This window comes from Salminus brasiliensis, chromosome 1, assembly GCF_030463535.1.
Source record: "Salminus brasiliensis chromosome 1, fSalBra1.hap2, whole genome shotgun sequence".
Classification (NCBI taxonomy): Eukaryota; Metazoa; Chordata; class Actinopteri; order Characiformes; family Bryconidae; genus Salminus; species Salminus brasiliensis.
Window position 1 is genome coordinate 31,416,241 of NC_132878.1, and position 21,283 is coordinate 31,437,523.

General features: G+C 42.4%; 1 protein-coding gene across 1 annotated transcript in view; it reads left to right on the plus strand.

The window, feature by feature from the left end:
• The first annotated feature begins 1,959 nt into the window (after positions 1–1,959).
• Positions 1,960–21,283, plus strand: part of LOC140554509 (protein eva-1 homolog C) — a 64,875-nt gene continuing 45,551 nt past the window's right edge. Inside the window, exon 1 of the mRNA XM_072677605.1 lies at positions 1,960–2,134. Coding sequence (XP_072533706.1) covers positions 1,960–2,134 — 175 coding nt within the window. The remainder of the gene's footprint in view (positions 2,135–21,283) is intronic.

A 21,283-nucleotide genomic window follows, 5' to 3' on the forward strand; every position in this document is an offset into this window, starting at 1 on the left:
ATGCCACAGAGGGACAAACCGCGTGATGAAGAGGTCTGTCTTTACCATTTGAAATATTGTGAGGAAAATATATACAATACAAATATATCATAGAAATTATGATTTAAACAAATGCAATACACTATACAATATTATGTCGCCTAAAATAAACAGCAGAAAAATGCATCCCTAAGTTTAAGTTTAAGGATGAACAGCAATGAAATCCCACATGTATTGATGTATATAAGCCACTAGATGTCGCCAGAGCCCGAAAGAGGACCGTCCATGTACTCAAGCCTGCTCCAAGAGAACCCCTACAAGGTAGGTGTTTCTAATAAAGTGGCCAGTGAGTGGAGGCACAGGGTAGGTGTTTCTAATAAAGTGGCCAGTGAGTGGAAGCACAAGGTAGGTGTTTCTAATAAAGTGGCCAGTGAGTGGAAGCACAAGGTAGGTGTTTCTAATAAAGTGGCCAGTGAGTGGAGGCACAGGGTAGGTGTTTCTAATAAAGTGGCCAGTGAGTGGAAGCACAGGGTAGGTGTTTCTAATAAAGTGGCCAGTGAGTGGAGGCACAAGGTAGGTGTTTCTAATAAAGTGGCCAGTGAGTGGAGGCACAAGGTAGGTGTTTCTAATAAAGTGGCCAGAGAGTGGAAGCGCAGGGTAGGTGTTTCTAATAAAGTGGCCAGTGAGTGGAGGCACAAGGTAGGTGTTTCTAATAAAGTGGCCAGTGAGTGGAAGCACAAGGTAGGTGTTTCTAATAAAGTGGCCAGTGAGTGGAGGCACAAGGTAGGTGTTTCTAATAAAGTGGCCAGTGAGTGGAGGCACAGGGTAGGTGTTTCTAATAAAGTGGCCAGTGAGTGGAGGCACAGGGTAGGTGTTTCTAATAAAGTGGCCAGTGAGTGGAGGCACAGGGTAGGTGTTTCTAATAAAGTGGCCAGTGAGTGGAAGCGCAGGGTAGGTGTTTCTAATAAAGTGGCCAGTGAGTGGAAGCGCAAGGTAGGTGTTTCTAATAAAGTGGCCAGTGAGTGAAAGCACAAGGTAGGTGTTTCTAGTAAAGTGGCCAGTGAGTGGAAGCGCAGGGTAGGTGTTTCTAATAAAGTGGCCAGTGAGTGGAAGCACAAGGTAGGTGTTTCTAATAAAGTGGCCAGTGAGTGGAAGCACAGGGTAGTGTTTCTAATAAAGTGGCCAGTGAGTGGAAGCACAGGGTAGGTGTTTCTAATAAAGTGGCCAGTGAGTGGAAGCACAGGGTAGGTGTTTCTAATAAAGTGGCCAGTGAGTGGAAGCACAGGGTAGGTGTTTCTAATAAAGTGGCCAGTGAGTGAAAGCACAAGGTAGGTGTTTCTAATAAAGTGGCCAGTGAGTGGAAGCACAAGGTAGGTGTTTCTAATAAAGTGGCCAGTGAGTGGAAGCACAAGGTAGGTGTTTCTAATAAAGTGGCCAGAGAGTGGAAGCACAAGGTAGGTGTTTCTAATAAAGTGGCCAGTGAGTGGAAGCACAAGGTAGGTGTTTCTAATAAAGTGGCCAGTGAGTGGAAGCACAAGGTAGGTGTTTCTAATAAAGTGGCCAGTGAGTGGAAGCACAAGGTAGGTGTTTCTAATAAAGTGGCCAGAGAGTGGAAGCACAAGGTAGGTGTTTCTAATAAAGTGGCCAGAGAGTGGAAGCACAAGGTAGGTGTTTCTAATAAAGTGGCCAGTGAATGTGACTGTGCTTAAACAGCACATAAAGCAACAACAACAATCTGTTGTTCAGCTCTTCAGCCCTCAGTGAAAAAAATGAAAGTCATATAGGCTAAAGGATCTTGTGAAAACTCAAAGGCAAAGCGGAGAGGTTTTTTCGTTTACTTCAGAAAGCTCCAGGCTTTGGGACCAGGGGGAAGTCTCTTTCAACAGGTAGTCAGCTCTCAGCACACAAACACACACTCACACACACACACACACTCATTCAGCGCCGTGCCCTCAGAGCCTCAGTGAGGTGTCCGCGGGAATGAGCCATGGACTCGGGCATCAGCTCAGCTCCTCTCGCGCCTTTTCCTGCCTGACCGTCTCCTCGCGCTCCAGCATGTCCGGCCAGGATGCCTCCTCCTCAGGCAGAAACATCGCGCTCTTTTTGGGAATAACGTGCCTGGCCATCTTCACCAAGACTTCTGCGGAGTTCTCAGGTTAGAAAATGTGTCCCCCCTCTCAGCCCCTGTTTCCAGCCTCTTAACTTCGCTCGTGCTTTCTCTCTCCTTCTTTTTGTCTTTTCACTTTCTTTCTTTTTAAGCTCTTTGGCTCTCTTTGGTATTTAGCAGACTCCTTTTTGTACCTTTAAAAAACAAAAACATGCGCCTAATCACATGGTCGCTGCTGCTGCTTTACTTTTAACTGCCTGCAAAGCCCTACTGCAAGCACGCGCCCCTGCGCACCTTCTTCAGTGCTCATTTAAATATGTAAACAAAGAGTCCAGTCCTCATTTAAATGCGTGAAATATAAATATATAAACAAACAGACTGTCCTCATTCAAACACATAAACATCTCATTTAATTAAATAAACAAAGTGTTCTACCTCATTTAAATACATAAACAGTGCTTCCTTGCATTAAAATAAAAAGTTCCATCCTCAATTTCTATATGTAAACAAACCATTCAAGACATAAACAAAGTGAGACCCTGGTGGGCATCTATATGTGGGGCCAACATGGAACCCATTGACAAAACTTTCAGGTTCCCAGTAGGGCTACCCGTACAGGCCATGGACATGTTATCTGTGTTCTGTCAGCATTTAAACATATCTCAATAGTTAAAAACATAAAAGCTCTATACTCATTTAAATATAAAAACAAAGCGCCTTATCAGCATTGAAATACGTAAACAAAGCATTGTATTCTAATAAATGCCCATCCTTGTTTAAATACATAAACAAAGCATTTTTTTTTAATTTAGCGTTTTATTTTTTTTTACAGTGCCATAAAATAAAGTGATATGTCCTTATGTAAATACATGTCATTTAATGTAAATGTTAAATTCTTAAATATGGAAGTGCCGTTTTCTGTCATCGTTTATATGTAAATAAAATGTTTACTAAAATACATAAACAATGTGTTCCATTCTAATTTAAATGTGTAATCAAAGTGTTCTACCTTTTGATGATAGTTAATAGATGGCAGAACACTTCTTATTTAAATTCATAAACGAGGTGTTCCATTTTCATCTAAACGGAGGAGGAAAGAACAGAATTGGGACCTTTTCACCTCGCGTGGCTGCGCTGCTCAACAGGGAGTCTGTCTGCCAGGCTCGTGGGATCTGGAGCAGAAACAGAAGGAGACATTTTCAGCTCCTGATGATGATGATGATGATGATGATGCACTTACAGCTCTGTAGCGCATGTGTTTAGGAGCTCGTGAGAAGCAGTTGAGGTAGTAACTGTGTTTGTGTAGCCATGCTGGTGACCAGGCAGCAGGCAACTCTGCAGCAGTGTTTGAATGGTCCTCCCATCTACCAGGTTCTAGACAGTTCTCCTCCACTCCCACTGCTCTAGAAGGTTCTACTCCATTTACACTGCTCTAGAATTGTCTCTCTTATGTGCACTGATCTAAAATGTTCTTCTATTGTAATTTTATCTATTCACACGGTTCTACAATGTTCCCTCTATTCACACGGTTCTAGAATGTTCTTCCCATTCATACAGTTCTAGACTATTCTTTTTCATTTGCAGTGTTCTAGGATGCTCTCTCTTATTTGCATTGTTCTAGAATGTTCTACTTTGCCCACAGTGTTTTAGAATGTTCTCCATCTGCACAGTTCTAGGATGTTCTGTATTCACACTGGAATGTTCTCCCCCAGCTACAGTGTTCTAGAGTGTCCTCCACACACTTATTCTGTCTTACTCTAGAATGTTCTTTATATTTGTCGGTGTTTGGTGAGTCGGTGCTCCACCAAATGATTCAGAAACTGACATGATCGATACTGACAGAGTGCCGTTATGCAATCATGCTATGGTGCTATGGAGCAGCATGTACTGTAGGTGACTCAGTATGGAAAGCGTAGTGGTTTGCTATACTGCATTCTTTATAGTTGTGGCATCTGTCCATTAATGTAGCCTGAGCTTGGTGGGATTTGCACGCAGGCTGTTAACTGACCTGTTTTTGGTCACTTTCACATTACAAGCCTTATTGCACAGCTCCAATTTTCGCTCAGATCCCATCTTTCTGCCTTGGTGGGTCACATTCGTTTGAGTCTAAATAAGGTGACCCATATCTGTCATTTGTGTGAACCTGTTTCCTGAATGGACCACATGTCATCATCATTAGCTGCTGCTAGGACACCAGATAATGACCGCAGTGTACAGTGAAGTACAGAGCACCTCATATATTACCTCGTGGCCTCATTTGTGGCGCAAATATATTACATCATGACCTTGTGTATGTTTAATATATATATTAAATATATTAATACACAATTATTTTTATTTGTGGTCCCAATATATTTGTTTATGGCCCCAAAATGTTATGTCCTAGCCTCAATACATTATCTTGTAGTCTCAGTATATTAATTTTTGGCCCCAATATACGCTATATGGACAGTATTGGGGCGTTTGCACATTACACCTACAGGCACTTTTATCACATCCCATTCTAAACCCATAGACATTAATATGGAGTTGCCCCCCACATTACAGCTATAACAGCTTGGAGCATGGAGTGTGTTTGTGGGAAGTTCTGCCCATTCATCTGGGAGAGCATTTGTGAGGTCAGACACTGATGTTGGATGAGAGGGCTCGCAATCTCTGTTCTTGTTCATCACAAAGGTGTTTGATGGGGTTGAGGTCAGGACAAGCTCTTGTGACACAGTCATGCTAGAGAAGAAAAAGGCCTTCCCCAAAAGGCCTTGTCCTGCTGAAGCATTACGATTTCCCTTCACCAGAACTGAAGGGTCTAGGCCAACCCCTGACAAACAACCCCATAGCATTATCCCTCCTCCTCCAAATGTTACCGTTGGCACACTGCAGTACGATTTGTCTTTCTACAGAACATGCATCCACTGGTCCAGAGTACAGTGGTGGTGCGCTTTACACCACTCCATTTTACGCTTGCCATTGTGCTTGGTGATGTAAGGTTTGCATGCAGCTGCTAGGCCATGGAGATCCAGGCCATGAAGCTCCCGACACACAGTTTTTGTGCTGATGTTAAAGCCAGAAGTGGTTTGGAACGGAGTCAGTAGAGCGTTGGCAACTTTTATACACTATGCACCTTAACACTTTTCAACAACACCACTCACAGTTGATCATGGAAAAACTGACCTGTTGCAGAAATGGCATCCAGTACTGCAGTCGAATTCAGTGAGCTCTTTAGAACCACCCATTCTATCACTAATTTGACTGCATGGTTAGGTGCTTGATTTAATACACCTGTGTATAAATAATGGGACTGAATGAAACACCTGAACTCAGTGATTAAGGAGTGTGTCCATATATATTATAACATTGCCCCAATATATTCATTTGTAACCTCAATATATTATCTTGTGTTGTCGATTATATTATTTTGTGGCCCCAATATATAATTTGTGAAATCGTGGCCTCAACTTATTAATTTGTTGCGTCAATATATGACCTTGTGCAATCAATTTGCATTTGCAAAGCATTTGTGGCTCCATTATATAGAGCCTCAATATACCTCATGGCCCAAATACATTAATATATGGCCAAAATATAATATTGCATAGCATCATCATCACCTCAATGCTCAAATATGTAATCTTGGGGTCATTATTTATTATAATTTACCACCATGTCACCTTGGACAATCCATAGTGAACTGTGAAGTGTCCCACACATAAAAACTCCTCTTCTTATCTGATTATAGCTACATGGCCATATCTCCCATGTATCTGTTTCAGACGCACATAGGAATGCACGTTGGCTCAAATCTGATTTGACGAGACCACGTAGGTAAAAGGTCACATTTGGGCCACATTTGGGTGTAAATTGAGCAATTAGTGGAGATTACACTCTCCATCCTCTCTGAGCCCAGAGTTCATATCTTAACCCTAGCTCTGCAGCCAAATAAATGCTTTGGCTTCATTTATGCTCTCGAGACTGAACTTCAAGTTGGTTATCCTGCCTCAGACCCACTTAGCTGAGGTCAACATTACCCTTACCCTTATATTACCCCTTAAAGGCCTAGAGTTTTTTTTATTGTTTTGCTAAATGTTTCCTCTGTTTATTTAAATGTAATTACATAATTATATATATATATATATATATATATATATATATATATATATATATATATATATAATTTTATTTTTTATTATTATTATTTATTATAAATTTATTTTCGGTTTACAATCAACAGCTTCAAGTGTGTAGTTTGTTTTGATGTGTTATTGGCAATGACGTTTGACTGCACGTTAGAAATATGGCTAAGTTAAGAGAATTTTCCATAAAGTTCAGAGAAGACGTCATTGCCTTGAACAAACAAGATACAATCTTTTTGTATCCTTTTTGTATCCTGGAGGTTTTAGTTTGCACAGTAACACACCTGCCTTACCAAACGTTGAAGGTCTCATGTCCGTACATCTCTACTGACCCAAAAGCACAAGGAAAGCTCAGCTCCAATCTGCTCAAAATCATAGAGATAAGGGGCTATAGATCAGCAGTATGTCTGGAGGAGGAATTATGAAGCATTCGCTAATAAGATCACCCTGCCAACAGTGAAGCATGGCTGTGGCTCGGTGATGCTCTGGGGCTGCTTTGCTTCTTCTGGCAGCGAGTACAGGGCAAGATTCAGTCAAGTATCAGGACATTTTCTGAGAATTTTTTTTTCCTTTTGTGAGGAAGCTAAAGCTTTGGTGTCATTGAATCTTCTAACAGGACAATGGTCCCAAGCGGTAATGATCCCAAGGTGTCTGGCTATGCATCATGTTTGCAGCAGGCCATATCAGTAATAGGGGGCTGTACTAAGTACTAAAGACGCTCGTCATGAAGGAGTTGAGTAATTCTGACACTGCAGACATCAATAAAAGTTATATTTTGTGTTGAATTTGGAGGGTAAAAAAAAAATAACTAAAACGTGATTATCAGGAACAATGGAAACAAGGAGATGGCTCGTATACAATCATAGCGTGCTCTCAGTATCGGCAGAGATCACTGAAAGCTCTAAAGGACTGTTCTGAAAGTGCTCTCAGGTCAGTTACAGAGGCGTAATGTAGACCACTGCCGGACAGTTGGATCTCAGCCTGAGGCACTCGAAACCTGGAACGTTTCCCTAGAGACCAGGGAATGTCCGCTTGATTGGCAGGTGCTTGGCCAGGGCGACAGAAGTTGCCGACGGAGACGAAACATCTGTTGCCGAGAGACCAGCCTGAGCCTTAGCCCACAGGGTCTAAGTCAGACTCACTAACAGCATCCTTTGTGTGGAGGAGTGTGTGTGTGTCTGTGTCTGTAAAGACCGTAGCTTTTCATCTCAGTTAACTATTGGTTCATTTTAATGTGTGTGTGTGGGGGGGGGGTGGACAGTATTGAGACGGACCCACCAGGGTGCCACAGTGAAAGCTGAGGTTTCCTTTAGCTGTACAATGGCATTTGTGAGGGTTAAAAGGTCAACAGAGGTCAAACCATTTTTAAGCATCCTGCCCCCGCAAACGACTACAGAATGACCCTCTTCTCTCTTTCTCTCTCTCTCTCTTTTTTTTCTGCGTCATCCTCCCCTTTTTCTGTCTCCCCGTGATACATTCTCTTAATTTCTTTCGCCTTTGCTCTCCCTCTTCCTCTCTCATTCTGTCTCTTTCTCTCTCACCCCTTCATCTCTCTCTCTCACACACTCTCTCCCTCTCACAGTCTGTCTCTCTTCCTTTCTTTCTTTCACCACCTTCATTCCTTTCTCTCTCAGTCTCTCTCTTTTACTTTCCATCAGTATCTCTCTCTCTCACACATTCTCTCAGCATCTCTCACTTTCTCAGTCCCTCTGTCTCTCTCTCAGTCTGTCTCTCTGTATCCCTTTCTCTTAGTCACACTCTCTCCGACTCTCTCGTCTCTCTATCTCTTTCTGTCTTTTTTTCTTTGACCTTCTTCTTGCCTTTGTTCCTCTTGTACTCTCTTTTACTCTCTCTCTCTGTCTTTCGCTCTATTGTGTCTCTCTCCCTCTGTTTCTCTCTCCTTATCTCTTGCACTCTTTTTTTTTGCTTTCTTTCAATCTCTTTTTTAGTCTTTCGCTGTCTCTCAGTAAGTCTCTCTCTCTCTCTCTCTCTCTCTCTGTCTCTTTCTATCTCTCCCTGTTTGTAAAGTGTTTCATACAGGTTTGTTGCCTTTGTCTGTTTGTTTGTTTGTTCTTTGTTTGTTATAAAAGCAGTAAAAGTAGAGGGGTGGTAGGGTACGTGCTGTGGATGGCGTGAGTAGCCGTGTTGGGTTGACGTCATCCTCTGAGCTCGAGTTAATGGTTAGGAGTTAAAGAACACTATTCCATGTAGGAATAGTTCTGATTTTCCCTTCAGCCCTGGATGCACTGTAGTTTATAGCTCTCCTTCAATCATGTATGATAGATCAGACTGGCTGATAACAGTGCTCTCTCTCTCTCTCTCTCTCTCTCTCTCTCTCTCTCTCTCTCTCTCTCTCTCTCTTTCTATCAGAAACAAAAGCTGCCCTTTCCCATCTTTTTACAGAGGACAGAACTGAGACAGAAATTGCTTTGTGGACTCCGAGATCTTTGTGGCTTTAGAAATCCTGGGAGTCAGGGGTCATTTCTTAAGAACAGGACAAGGAAGGAAGAGCTGGTGGTGTGTGTGTGTGTGTGTGTGTGTGTGTGTGTGTGGGTTAGAGTTCCGGAGGTGGAACCCGATACCCATGCCTTCTGTCTGTTTGAAAGACCCCCTTCCAACCGTCCTCCTTGTGATGTGCCCCCCCCCCCCCCCAACACACACACACACGCACACACACACAACCTTTTTCTCACACCGATGAAGCAAACACACACTTTTCACAGTGGTTTTATTACAAATGATTGCTGTCTTTGTGAGTTGAGTATGTCACATGTCACCTTTTCCTTGATTGGTCAAATCATCAGCAAATATTAACACAATCTACAGAGCTGGAGTTAAGAAAACAAGGCAGTTAGGGAACGTAATCAACAGGAATTTTACAGATTTTTCCATATTTCTGTATAATTCAGTGGTTGAGATGTGAACAGTCATTCAGAATGGGGGGTTTATTGTGAAATGCTTCACTGTTGAGAAACTTACGGCCTCAGAGGTCACCATCACTACAACATATATAGCCACTTTATTTACTTTCCAAACCAACCAGTGAACCTACACAAGCCTTCTGATCCAAAAAATCCCAAAAACTATTTTGCCTGTCAACACCCAGTTTTACTCCAGAATCTCGAGATCTCGAAACTCTGGAAAAACAGTGTCATAACAGTCTAATAACTTTCTGTGAGGGAGCGTCCAGAGGCATTAAACCTTTCAGACGTGTGGCTCCATTCACCACCACTGTGAACAAACCTAAGTGGGTAAGTTTCTCTAGAACTGAGCGTTTCACAGCAAACCCACCCTGAACGATTTTGTTCGCATCTCAAACATTTAATTATGTACTGTTGGATATTCAGTGGAATTCCCCTTTAACTAAATACATAGAATAAAATAACAATAAACCACATGAAATGATTTTAGCGTCTCCGTATAGGAACAGTGCCGGACACCACAAAACTTGGCAGCGCGCCTCTTTACATTTGCACACATACACACACTTTAAGGTGGCAGGTGAGCTCTGTCTGAGCAGATCCTCTTGGCTCATTGTTTTGTCTGCTGAGGTGTGTGTGTGTGTGTGTGTGTGTCTGGGTGCTCAAACACCTCTGCCTAACCGCACAAACACACATACACACACACACACACACACATACACACAGACTGGGTCGTGTCCTCATAATGCTTAGGCTCGTACACTAGCAATCTCAAACTTTACTATAGTTTGCCTAGACACACACACACACACACACACACACAGCCTCATAGACCAGCAATTTAGCGTTCTAACACACCTTCTAATAATGTGCTCACAGAGTAACAATCATATGCTTTATTATAAAACATATGTAACAATTCTAAACCAGGTTCATTCTACAGGTATTACTGTGTGCTCTGTTCTATTTGAATAGAAATACAGAATTATGGAATTCTTTATTTAGTTCATTACAGATTTAATAACATTTACATTCTGACAGACTGACCGATTCAGCTCATCCCAATAGTGCATCCCTGGTGTGTGCACTATTGAACGCAGTTCTTACAAGCGTTATCCTGCTTGCTTCTCTAAAGTTACACAGTGCAGTTAGCAGCATAGCAACAGCAGAGGCACTATTCTCCTGATTACAGGTCAGTGGAGCATCAGCATGATTTTGAATCTGCTACATAGAGTGAGCCTGGAGCCACTTCACCAGTTGTCCTTCTTTGAGGCACTTTTGTTAGGTTCCGACCAACGCATACCGGGAACACCGCACACCAGGAACACCACAGAATTCAAACTCGCAACTCCTGGGACACAGCAGTAGCACGTTGGATCGCTGAGCCACTCTGAGCCCAAAAAGAGCTTCTTAATCAGAACACTGCACAGGATTTTTTTCGGAAGTCTGGGAGATGTTCTGACCCAGTTGTCTAGCCGTCACAATCTGACTTTTGTCAGAGTCTTTAAAGATCTTCATGCTTGTCCTTTGTGATCATTTCTGCTTCCAATACACCGACTTCAAAAACTGACTGCTCACTTACTGCCTAATATGTACATTATCTGGTTGTAATGTTATGGCTGATCAAGTCCAGCAAAACGGTTTACTGATTATAAGAACAGCTCAGATCAAAGATCCGCAGCAGAGCAGTTTTCTTATCTGTCAGCAGCTCTTAGACATTTATTGGACGTTCAATGTGGAATATTAATAGATTGATATTTTGATGAGCTTATTGTCGCCCTCAATCATGTTTTATTGGGGTTTCATAACTTTACGTTGATTTGTTCTCACTTGTTAAAGAGCACCAAGTAGCATTCCGTCTGTGTCTGAAGCAAGCCAAGGTGATCCGAGCTGAGTGTTGAAACACACACACACATTAAAGGCTGAGCTTCTTGGCAAACAGGGTGTGAAGACCTAGGAATGGGTCGCTCTCAGGGAAATGTGAAGCGTCAGTACCGGTCAGCAGAGGCGGCTGGGAGACTGATGACGTGTGTGTGTGTGTAAGAGTGTGTAAGAGCAAGAGACACACACATGTGCACATATATTTAACCCCTCCAACTCCGTAAGCTAAGAGCCTGTGTGACATACTTATGTCCTCACAACAGAACTCCGTAGTTTCTTAGCATATAATAATAATAATAATAATAATTATAATAATAAACTACTGAAACATTGGATACGTCTAGAGTGAACTGTTCACAGTGCTCATGGCCCTTCTAGATATAGGTATACCTGGTGGATGTGTGTGTGTGTGTGTGTGTGTGTGTGTGTGTGTGTGTGTAAAAACATCCCCAAATTCCTAAGTGACAGTCCACATTTACAGCTTAAATGGAGGAGCCCCTCTTTCTCCTTCTTTACCTCTCTTTCTCTCTCTCTCTCTCTCTCTCTCTCTCTCTCTCTCTATTGTACCCTCACTGTCTGTCTCTACTTCTTTCTCTCGCTCTCTTTCTCTCACACTTACACTCACACTCTATGTGTTCACACCTGAGAGAGAGTTAGACAGAGAGAGAGAGATGAAATTAAGACAGAAGGAGTAGAAGATGGAAGACTGAAAGAGTAGTAAAAGTGAGAGGCATGAAGAAGGGAAAAAGTGAGAGAGAGAGAGAGAGAGAGAGAGAGAGAGAGAGAGAGAGAGAGAATCAGACAACAAGGAGTTTTTGTTTTCATCTGGTTCTGCAGTTCCTCCTGATAGAGCGACGTACAGCAGCAGACAGGCACTATAAACACACACACACACACACACACACACACACAGTAAGCGTGCTGTATTGAATTCATTATAATTAGTTCCACAGGAATGTAATGTCACCACAACACAGCTGAGTTCCCTCAGTTCACCTTTACACACTGTGTGGTTGAATGTGTTAATCACATGTGTTATACTGAATAAAACAACCTCAGGTATAGTAACCGTTTGAGTAGTGTGTAGGGGGCACTGGCTGGGTGAGGGTGCGGGGGTGGTGGGGTGTTGTGGTCGGTTGTGGGGAGGTCTGTTTTCACTGTTTACTTTGTGGCTCTGAAAAGCTCTAAAGCTCTTTAGGGTCAATCTGGAGGAGTGTCTGTCTGATCACTGTCAGAATTCACAGATGAGGTTACTGTGGAGAAACGGGAGGGTGCACACCCACACACACACTCACACACACACACACTCCCTCCCTCAAACAGTTTGACTGTAATCAGACAGGGTTTGTGGTTGTGGTTGGAACAGTAATAGCTGTTTTACGGGCTGCAGTGACAGCAAAGTGTAAGGGCTCAGTATCTCTCGACCTCAGTATCTCTCTCACTCTCTCTCGTTCCCTCTCTCTCTCTCTCTTTGTTGTTTTTTGTGATGCTCTCTAGAAGCTGTTTATGCAGTGTCTGTTGGGGGGGGTACAGGACCTCCTTGAAGGATGATAGATTATTGGTAAAGATTATCCGTTGCTAAATACAATTAACATTAACACACACACACACACACACACACACATACAGACACACAGATGATGCAAACCAATACTGGAGGTCTCTTCTCTCCCGCATTCTTTTTTCCTGTAACACCTGCCCTCTGAGGTCAAAGGTCAATCAGCCCCTAATGCATGGCTTAGAGTGTATGTGGGTGTGTGTTCCTATACTGCCATGACAAAAATGTTTGTTTTTGTAGTAAAATGAGACTTTACTGGCTCACAGCTCCAGCACAAAAGTCCTGACCTCCACATTTACCGCATTTAGCAGACGTTTTAGTTTAGTAAGCTTAGACACAACTAAACACAACTCAGTAAAGAGACCATAATACACTACTCTTCACCCAAGTATTCTCGGAAGAAGTGGGTCTTCGGTCTGCGCTTAAAGACAGTGAGCGACTCTGCTGTTCGGACACCCAGGGGAAGTTCGTTCCACCACTGAAAAAGGACAGAAAAAAAAAAGCCTGGACGCTTGTCTTCCATGGATCTTCAGGGATGGCAGGTCAAACCAAACTGTACTTGAAGCTCGAAGAGCTCGTGGTGCAGATCGGCTTTTTGGTACTACCAATTAACCCACCCGTTTGTAGCTTCCCCTAGCACTAGCAATGCCCTTAATGCTTGACGTGTAAGGACTTATCACACATCTTATCAAAGCCAGCCAGTGGCTCTTTTTGATCTCCTAGTTTCGATCACCTCGTTCCGTTGTACAGCAGACACGCTCAGAGGAAAGCCACCCAGGCCACCCAGGCAATTGTGCTCTCTCATACTCCGGCCACTGATAGTCAAGCGGCATAGATCAGAATTCAGACTCGCGACTCCTGGGCAATAGCAGTAGCATGTTGGACCGCTGAGCCACTCAAAGCCCAGTAAGGGCTTCTTTATCAGCTCCACATCCTTTTAGACTCAGGCTGTGACCAAATTGGCTCCAAATTGGGCAGTAGGCTGGTCTACCAAGTATTGCAGGGGGTTGTTAGGGATGCCATTTTCTCTGTATCAGAGCGTTGTATAGGGAACATTAATATTAAGTGCTCAGCTAATTTGTAAATCAGATTAAAAGAGCTGACCTGAGGTCTGTTTTAGCTGCACTCATACTCTACATGACCAGACGTTTGTGGACAACTAATAGGGAGTTTGTCCCTTTTTTTTTGTTGCAGTAAGTCTTTACTCTTCTGGGAAGACTTTACATGTTGCTGTGAGGAAGAGCTGAATGCATTCAGCTGCATGGGATCATCAGTGAGGTCAGGCACTGATGTTGGACGATTAGTTCTGAAACTCCAACTCTCATCCCAAAGGTACTGGATGGAGCTCCGTCACTCCAGAAAACACTCCAGAGTGAGCTTAGTGACCCTTTAGTTCTCACAGTGTATGTGTGAGTGTGTGTGTGTGTGTGTGTGTATGTGTGTGTGTGTGTGTGTGTGTGTGTGTTGCATGGGTTGCTGGGTGGTGACGGCAGCTGAACTCATTAAACAGGAGACCAAACAAAAACAACCCGTTGCAGTAACTCGCAGACGCCTTCCTCAGCACCACACACACACACACACACACACACACACACATTGTATTTGGTGGCACAAAGAGATCATCAGAGTTTGAGTTAAACTCATGTGAATAAGCCCCTTCAGCTGATAGCGAGTATGTGTGTGTTTGTGTGCACATGCAAGGCGCTCCCAAAGACTACGTACACACACAAACACACACACACACACACACACACACACACACACACACACACACACTTACTTGGTTTCAAAGTTGGTTTCTTTATTGGTGTGAGAATAAATGCCCAGATTAATCCTTTTTTACTTCAAGCCACATCCTGTGGTCTGTTTTTGAAATAAATCATACACACACACACACACACACACACACACTGCATGACTTTGATGGACTGCTATTTAGAGTAACCAGTCTGTCTCATTTATTTTATTTATTTCAGGCTCTTGTTTGGCTCTGGATTTCTCTTAAAGTTATAAATGGGGCTATTTTCTCAAATGCTTTTGCATATGTGTGTGTGTGTGTGTGTGTGTGTGTGTCCCGTGCCAGGGTGTGGGCCTTTTTCTATGTGTGGGTTTAGAACCTTAGCGGCGAGTCAGTGGTAATGAGTGTGTGTGTGTGTGTGAGAGTGTGTTCCCTCACCAGACTATAAGCCCTGCTCTCTAATTACAGTAATTCAGTCAATCTGTGGGCAGTGAAAGTGCAGCTCGAAGTCAATGTGCTGAATGTTTACGAGGCGATTTGGTCGGCCCTGCAGAGTAAAACCGTGTTTAACTCTGTCCTCCCTAACTATCATACAGGACCTAAAAGCTCTCAAAAGCACTGTTAAAAAGGTAAAACGCAGGCCAACTTAGTTTTAAGGTAGGCCTGACTTTACATACTCACAGTTTGGAAAGTCTGAGCATCAAACTCAACACGTAAACACATCTGTAGACCAGTGGGCTAACAGGGCTAACCTGTGTCTTAGACTAATTTCAAATGTAGAAATTGTTTTATCTACACGTTATCAGTACCTTACAGTAGAACCTTGGCATACCTTCTACAAAAAGGGTTCTTTTAGAGTTTAGATTGGGGCCAAAGAATCCAGTACGACCCTAACCGAGCCTGTGCACGTTCTGTCTGAGCCCGCCCCGCCTAAAACTGTTTATTAAAAATGAAACTCCAAATGATTAAAACACCAACAATGTGAACAATGATTCACAGGCTTAAACAATCAGCAAAATAGGCTACAAGAATAGCTTTAAATAAAATAAAAACTAGCATTAAAAAACATAGGCCTACGTCACAGACCATTTTTGCAGGGCCCGAAAAAAATTGTGGAAAATCTCGGCCCAACCCGGCCTGAGTTCAGGTCGGGCTCGGACTCAAATTTAGTAGTGGTTATGTATAGAAACATAACAAATCAGTTTATTGCATTGTTGGATAACCTTTAGTAGATGTAGAATCTTATAAAAGAGGTTCTCTATAAAGAACAGTTCCACAGAGACCCCTTTCACAGTGCTGTATTAAACAGTTTTGCATAGAAAGTACCATGCCAGTGCTTTAGTAATCTCCCCTCTATTTCACTTACTATCCTAATTAAACATCAGGAGAAGGGTCACACCAGGCGTGTAGCCACGGGTGGGCCTTCCCAATTAAAAACGGGGGAATACTATTTTTGAGAGTGAAATTTGATTTGTTTTCTAAAGGCGCTCGTTGTATCATACGGGCCATACCTAAATGTATGAGTTAGAATCCAAACACCATTTCCGAACTTCGTCTTATTTTCTGGACCCTCACACACACACACACACACACACACTCTGGCACACGTAAGATAAGCTCTCCATCTTGGTCTGCATTCCAGCGGAGTGTGTGTATGTGTGTGAGTGTGCATATGTGTGTGTGTTTCTGCTTATGGCACTGTGGACCTGTGAGGAATTTACTCCTGAGTGCTTTCCACCAATCACAGGGCAGCATCATTTAAACACAGGGAAACCCCAGTTCAGGGTAATTCCACCTCACACACACATACACACATGCACACACTCTCTCTCTCTCCCTCTCTTTTATGTTCACACATCTGACATGAGAGATTAAAGTTTTTGTCTTTAACTGCTACAAAGACCTGATGCTAACCAAACAAGTGCTTCATCAAGCAGAAATTCATTCAAATTAGCCAGAAAAACCCAAGAATTGGATTTCCATGTTTACACTAAAAAAGGAAAATGGATTTTCTGATTCATAACAATAGAACCACTGTTTAAAGAACAAGGGATCTTTAAAGCAGCTGTTCCCAAAGAGGCTGGGGGTCACGGGGGGTGCCATAGACTTGTGTCTAGACATGTTGTATGTAGCATTGCAATATGTAGCATTTTTACCTTAAGATAACAGCTTTAAATCCATTGTGATGTTCCACTGGCTTGTATGAGAGATAATGGCACCTCTACCATGGCTTCTCTGGACTCAATACACTGCTAACTGCACTCATGGTGAAGCAGGCAGGACAAGTGCGTAACTCAGGTCATATTTGTGTAAAATAAAAAAAGTAATATAACTCTGCCGCAACAGTCTTTCGCTGCTTCTTTCTTTATCAGTGAAGGTTCTCATTCTGATGTCTCAGCTTGTTCAGAAATGCATGTGAAAAGCGTGTCCTTTAGGGGTGGCTCGAAGTGTAAGTGACACTTTCTGACTATAGGGGGAACCCAGAAGCAAGACATGGCAATTTTCTCATACTGCTGCTTTAATGAGTTATCTGTAATGTCACAGAACAGCAACACCTGTTTGTCGTGCAGGCCAGTGATTGCCATGGTTTACACATGTCTATTAAGACAAGGTTCTGGTCCAGTAACCATCCATTACACTAAAACGTTTTTGAACCACATGTTTAAAGGACCATATGCAGGATGTTTGAAGGATGCTATGTGAAGAAACAAGCAAACCATTTAAGCATTTACATGTTTTAAGTTGATCTATATGAAATCCTTGCTTTTACTAGAGAATTGCTGATAAATATATATATTTTTTTGTGCTAGAGCTATGCGGCTAACATAGTAGCTAGCACCTAGCAGCTATTAGCACCACTGACAGGTGAAGCACTGATTATCTTCATCTACAGTGGGGCCTGTCAATGAATGGGATATGTTAGACAGCAGGTGAACAGTCAGTGATAATTGTGTTAAAAGTAGAAAAAAACTTTGACAAGAGCTAATTTGTGATGGATAGACCAGTGGGTCATAACATCCCCAGAACATCAGGCCGGTCTTGTAGGGTTTTTCTGGTATGCAGTGGTTAGTACCTACCAAAAGTGATGAACCAGTGACAGGATTATGGGCACCTAAGGCTCATTGATGCCCTCCATGGAGGCCCCACATGGAGGCACAAGGGGGGCCTACTTAATATTAGGCAGGTTGTACTAGTGCTAGGTTTCAGAAACAAAATAAGCTATTTAATCATTTAATCTAATCTTTGTGTCAAGACTTGCATGTAGCATACTTGTAGCAAACATTTTAGCTAGTGGCTTATGTATTAGCTTGGGACTAACATATTAACCTTTGGCTAGCATCTTAGCTTGTGGCAAGAGTGTTAACTTTTGGCTAGTGTGGTAGCTTAAGGCTAATATAAATAAGCTTGCTGTCAGCGAGTTAGCTTTTGGCTATTTGGAGTGTTAGCTGGACGCTCACATGTTAGCTTGACTCTGACGTGCTAGCTTGAGGCTAGTGTTTTAGCTTGGGCAACTGCAAAGCCAAAGCAACCAACTTTGAAGTCCAAGGTCCTATCCTGTATGATCTGGGCAGCATGCCGGTGTTCAATTTAAGTTATTGCTGTGATATATATATATATATATATATATATATATATATATATATATATATATATATATATATCTCAGCAATAACATATTAATATATATATATATATATATATATATATATATGCCTGTTTTTGTATGATTCTATAACCCTTGACATTGTGTAAAAACAAGTGTGTGTGTGTGTGTGTGTGTGTGTGTGTGAGACTGTGTGTATGAGTAAATGTTCTGGGTGTGAAGAGTTCCTCCACATTCCGTCCTTTTAACCTGATATCACATGACATGTCATCTGATCATAACACAGGGGCCCCATGCAATATTGCCCCTCTGAGACCTTCCCGTATACCCCTCCTAAAGGTTTAGAACCTTTATGGATGCTACAGAGGAGTGACAGAGTTGTCATATCCATTCAGCTGGATACATAGAGGATAGCATAAAAGTCTCCGAACCATGAACCAAAATTCTTTCGCTTATTGTCTGTTTTAGCAAAGCACTACAGCTACAAGGTTAATGTAGCTAATAAGTAAATATACAATTCAGCTAATGTACTTCATACCACTTTTATAAATTACAGCAGGGCCAACTCTCATGTATTGGCTGTGAGACTCACACATTCTCACTCTCATGCCACGCTTGCCATTTCTCACACATTTTTGATGACCTTCTGTGAAAGGTCATCAAAAATGATGGACTGGCGGAGAGTGTGCTAACTAGCTAGTACAGTGTGTCATACAGTGTCATAAACCACAAAAGCAAGTCCATATGGTTTAGGGCAAGTGTGTAGTGAAGAGATAAATAACAAAATTAGACGCTTTTCGCGCCGGCTTTGAGGGGTTAAGTGTATCTGGAGTCTGCACCAGCTTCGCTGCCATGCCGATTCTGTCTGTGTGTGGTCTTTGTGGGCAGGTTGCCAAGTTTGTTCACACACATACACCCAAACACTGGTGTGGAATGCTGTGGTGGATGCCAGTGAGTTTGCCCTGGTAATGGGTAACTAGGGGATATGGACACACACTCACACTCACACACACACACATGCATTCGTACCCTGTGCTGGTTTATCAGCCCCTCTTATCTTTCCACAAAATTAGCGTTATAAAGGGAGATATTAAACACTGTCTGAAGATTAGCCCGAGTTGAATTCGATGTTTCGGCTGGTTTACTGCTGCAATAAACTAAGTGGCTGATAGATATCTGTGCTTGGAGGCTTGAGATGCTGGTTGTTTATGAATGGTTGGCTCTTTCTGAATGACTCCTTTACTGGAAACCAGTTCATTCATTTGAGTAATAGCAGGTCTGATATACTGATAGCAGTCATTTTAAAAGGCCATTTTTACTGAAATTTTACATTTTGCTTAATGAAATTAATTTGCATACTGTACACATGGAAACCCCTGGTTCTGTTCACCACCACTGCAAAGAAATCTGTGTCCATCTCACAGCAAAGCCCATGACAAAGCTCCACCACTCGAGGAATACAGTCCCACCACTATGCAACCCAATGCCGAGAGGCTTTATACCCCTCTAGCCGACAGGCCAGGCATAATGACAATACATGGTAGTGTGTGTTTTACTGGTACAAGTGAATCAGGCACAGTGGTGTTGCATATGGAAATAAGCTCTATTCTGATTGGATGCCCTGTGTTGCTCCTTAATCAAACAGCAGCCCATTCTAAAAAAAGACTTGGCAATGGGAATAACAGTGGGAATGAATGGGACTGAGCTGCTGCAGGCTGAATAGGCAGATATATGTACATTTGGTTTTTGTGACACAGAAATGTTGTTTTGAAAGTTTAAAAATATTTACACTGCAACATACACTGTATGAACAAAAGTATTGGGACACCTGCTCATTCAGTGTTTCTTCTGGAATCAAGGGGATTTAAAAAAAAAAAAGTTGGAGTAACTGTGTCTACTGTCCAGGGAATCTCGACTAGATTTAGAACATTGCTGTGAGGATTTGATTGCACTCCACGACATAGGCGTCAGCATCACCACCCCACATCATCCCCAACTCCCCTGCTTATTCCAAAAGTACTGAATGGAGCCTCATCATTCTAGAGAACACGGTTCCACTGCTCCACAGCCCAATGTATTCAAGGTTCATGTTTATTTGCTCCAGAGAGTCTAATTCTATTGCCAGTACTTCTCTTCAGGGACTAGACAAGCTGTGTCAGCAATGGGTGCAACTTAAAGTAGCTGAATGCATTCAGTAGAAGGGGTGTCCACAAACATTTGGACATATAGTGTATTTTGTACAACGTCTTTCTTTAATTTAAAGCAAAAAGCAAGGATAAATGGGTTATCCATGAATTGGGCCGTTTAACGTTCACCCTTTTCTTACGTAGACAGCTCCTAACTAGCTCAAAAGGGTAATTTTACGAATCCTGATGGACCTACTCATCCTCTGATAGGCGGATAGTTACACTTCCGTTTTCTGACCCTTGTCCTTCTTATGTGTTTAACTGTGCTCTTTATGGTGACCAAATTGTTTCATTTGTTTACTTTGCTCCCATTAGGCCAACTGAGGAGCAAGCAAGGTCCTATTGAGTGTGTGTGTGTGTGTGTGTGCAGGAGTAGGCTTACTTCATGTTGGAGGAACAGTTCAGAGAAGAATCAAATGAGCATGATTGATCCCTCATGCTGTTATCGTTACTCCTAAGTGATCTTTTAGAGTTTTATTGTCTTAAGACAAAGAAAAGGAAATATGACTTGTTCACAGTCATGGTTAAAAAGCGTTAAAGTGTTATTAATACTCTGACTCCTCAAACCTTGTCCCAACAAACAGCAGCCACGGGCTTCTCTAAGCAGCTGCTTAGCACTCTGAAAGTGAAAATATACGATGCCCACCAAGCAGGAGAAGACTGTAAGAACAAAGTAAGGAATGTTCAGCTAGCCAGTCCCTAGTAATTAAGAAGCAGCAGTTAACAGGAGCAGTGGAGGTCCAGCTGAAGTCTGAAAGACCTCAGAAGACCTTCAGAGAGAACTGCTTGGAGGATTGCTAGAAAGGCTAACCAAACCTTTCAGGATTTTGTAGACTCTGGAGTGGTGTCGACACCTGCACATTTGGCAGCTATAAAATGACACTTTTTATTACAGCATTATAGCACAATGGGTTTTCCTATAGTACCTTGTCTATCACTGACAGATGCTTCTTTGGCAATAGCAGTGGGATCATTTGTTTGGTGCTATATGCTGCCTTCATAAGGTTCTTTAAATAAGCATTTTTAGGAGATTTCTCTATGACCCATTTCACACCTGGTGACTTCATGGGCCTTGACTATCAGGATTATATCTGAATAAGGCAGAGATGCGCTTAAACCAGATACAAATCCAGTCTGTGGTCTGAGACACATTTGACTACCCAGTGCATGTGGCTAAAATCT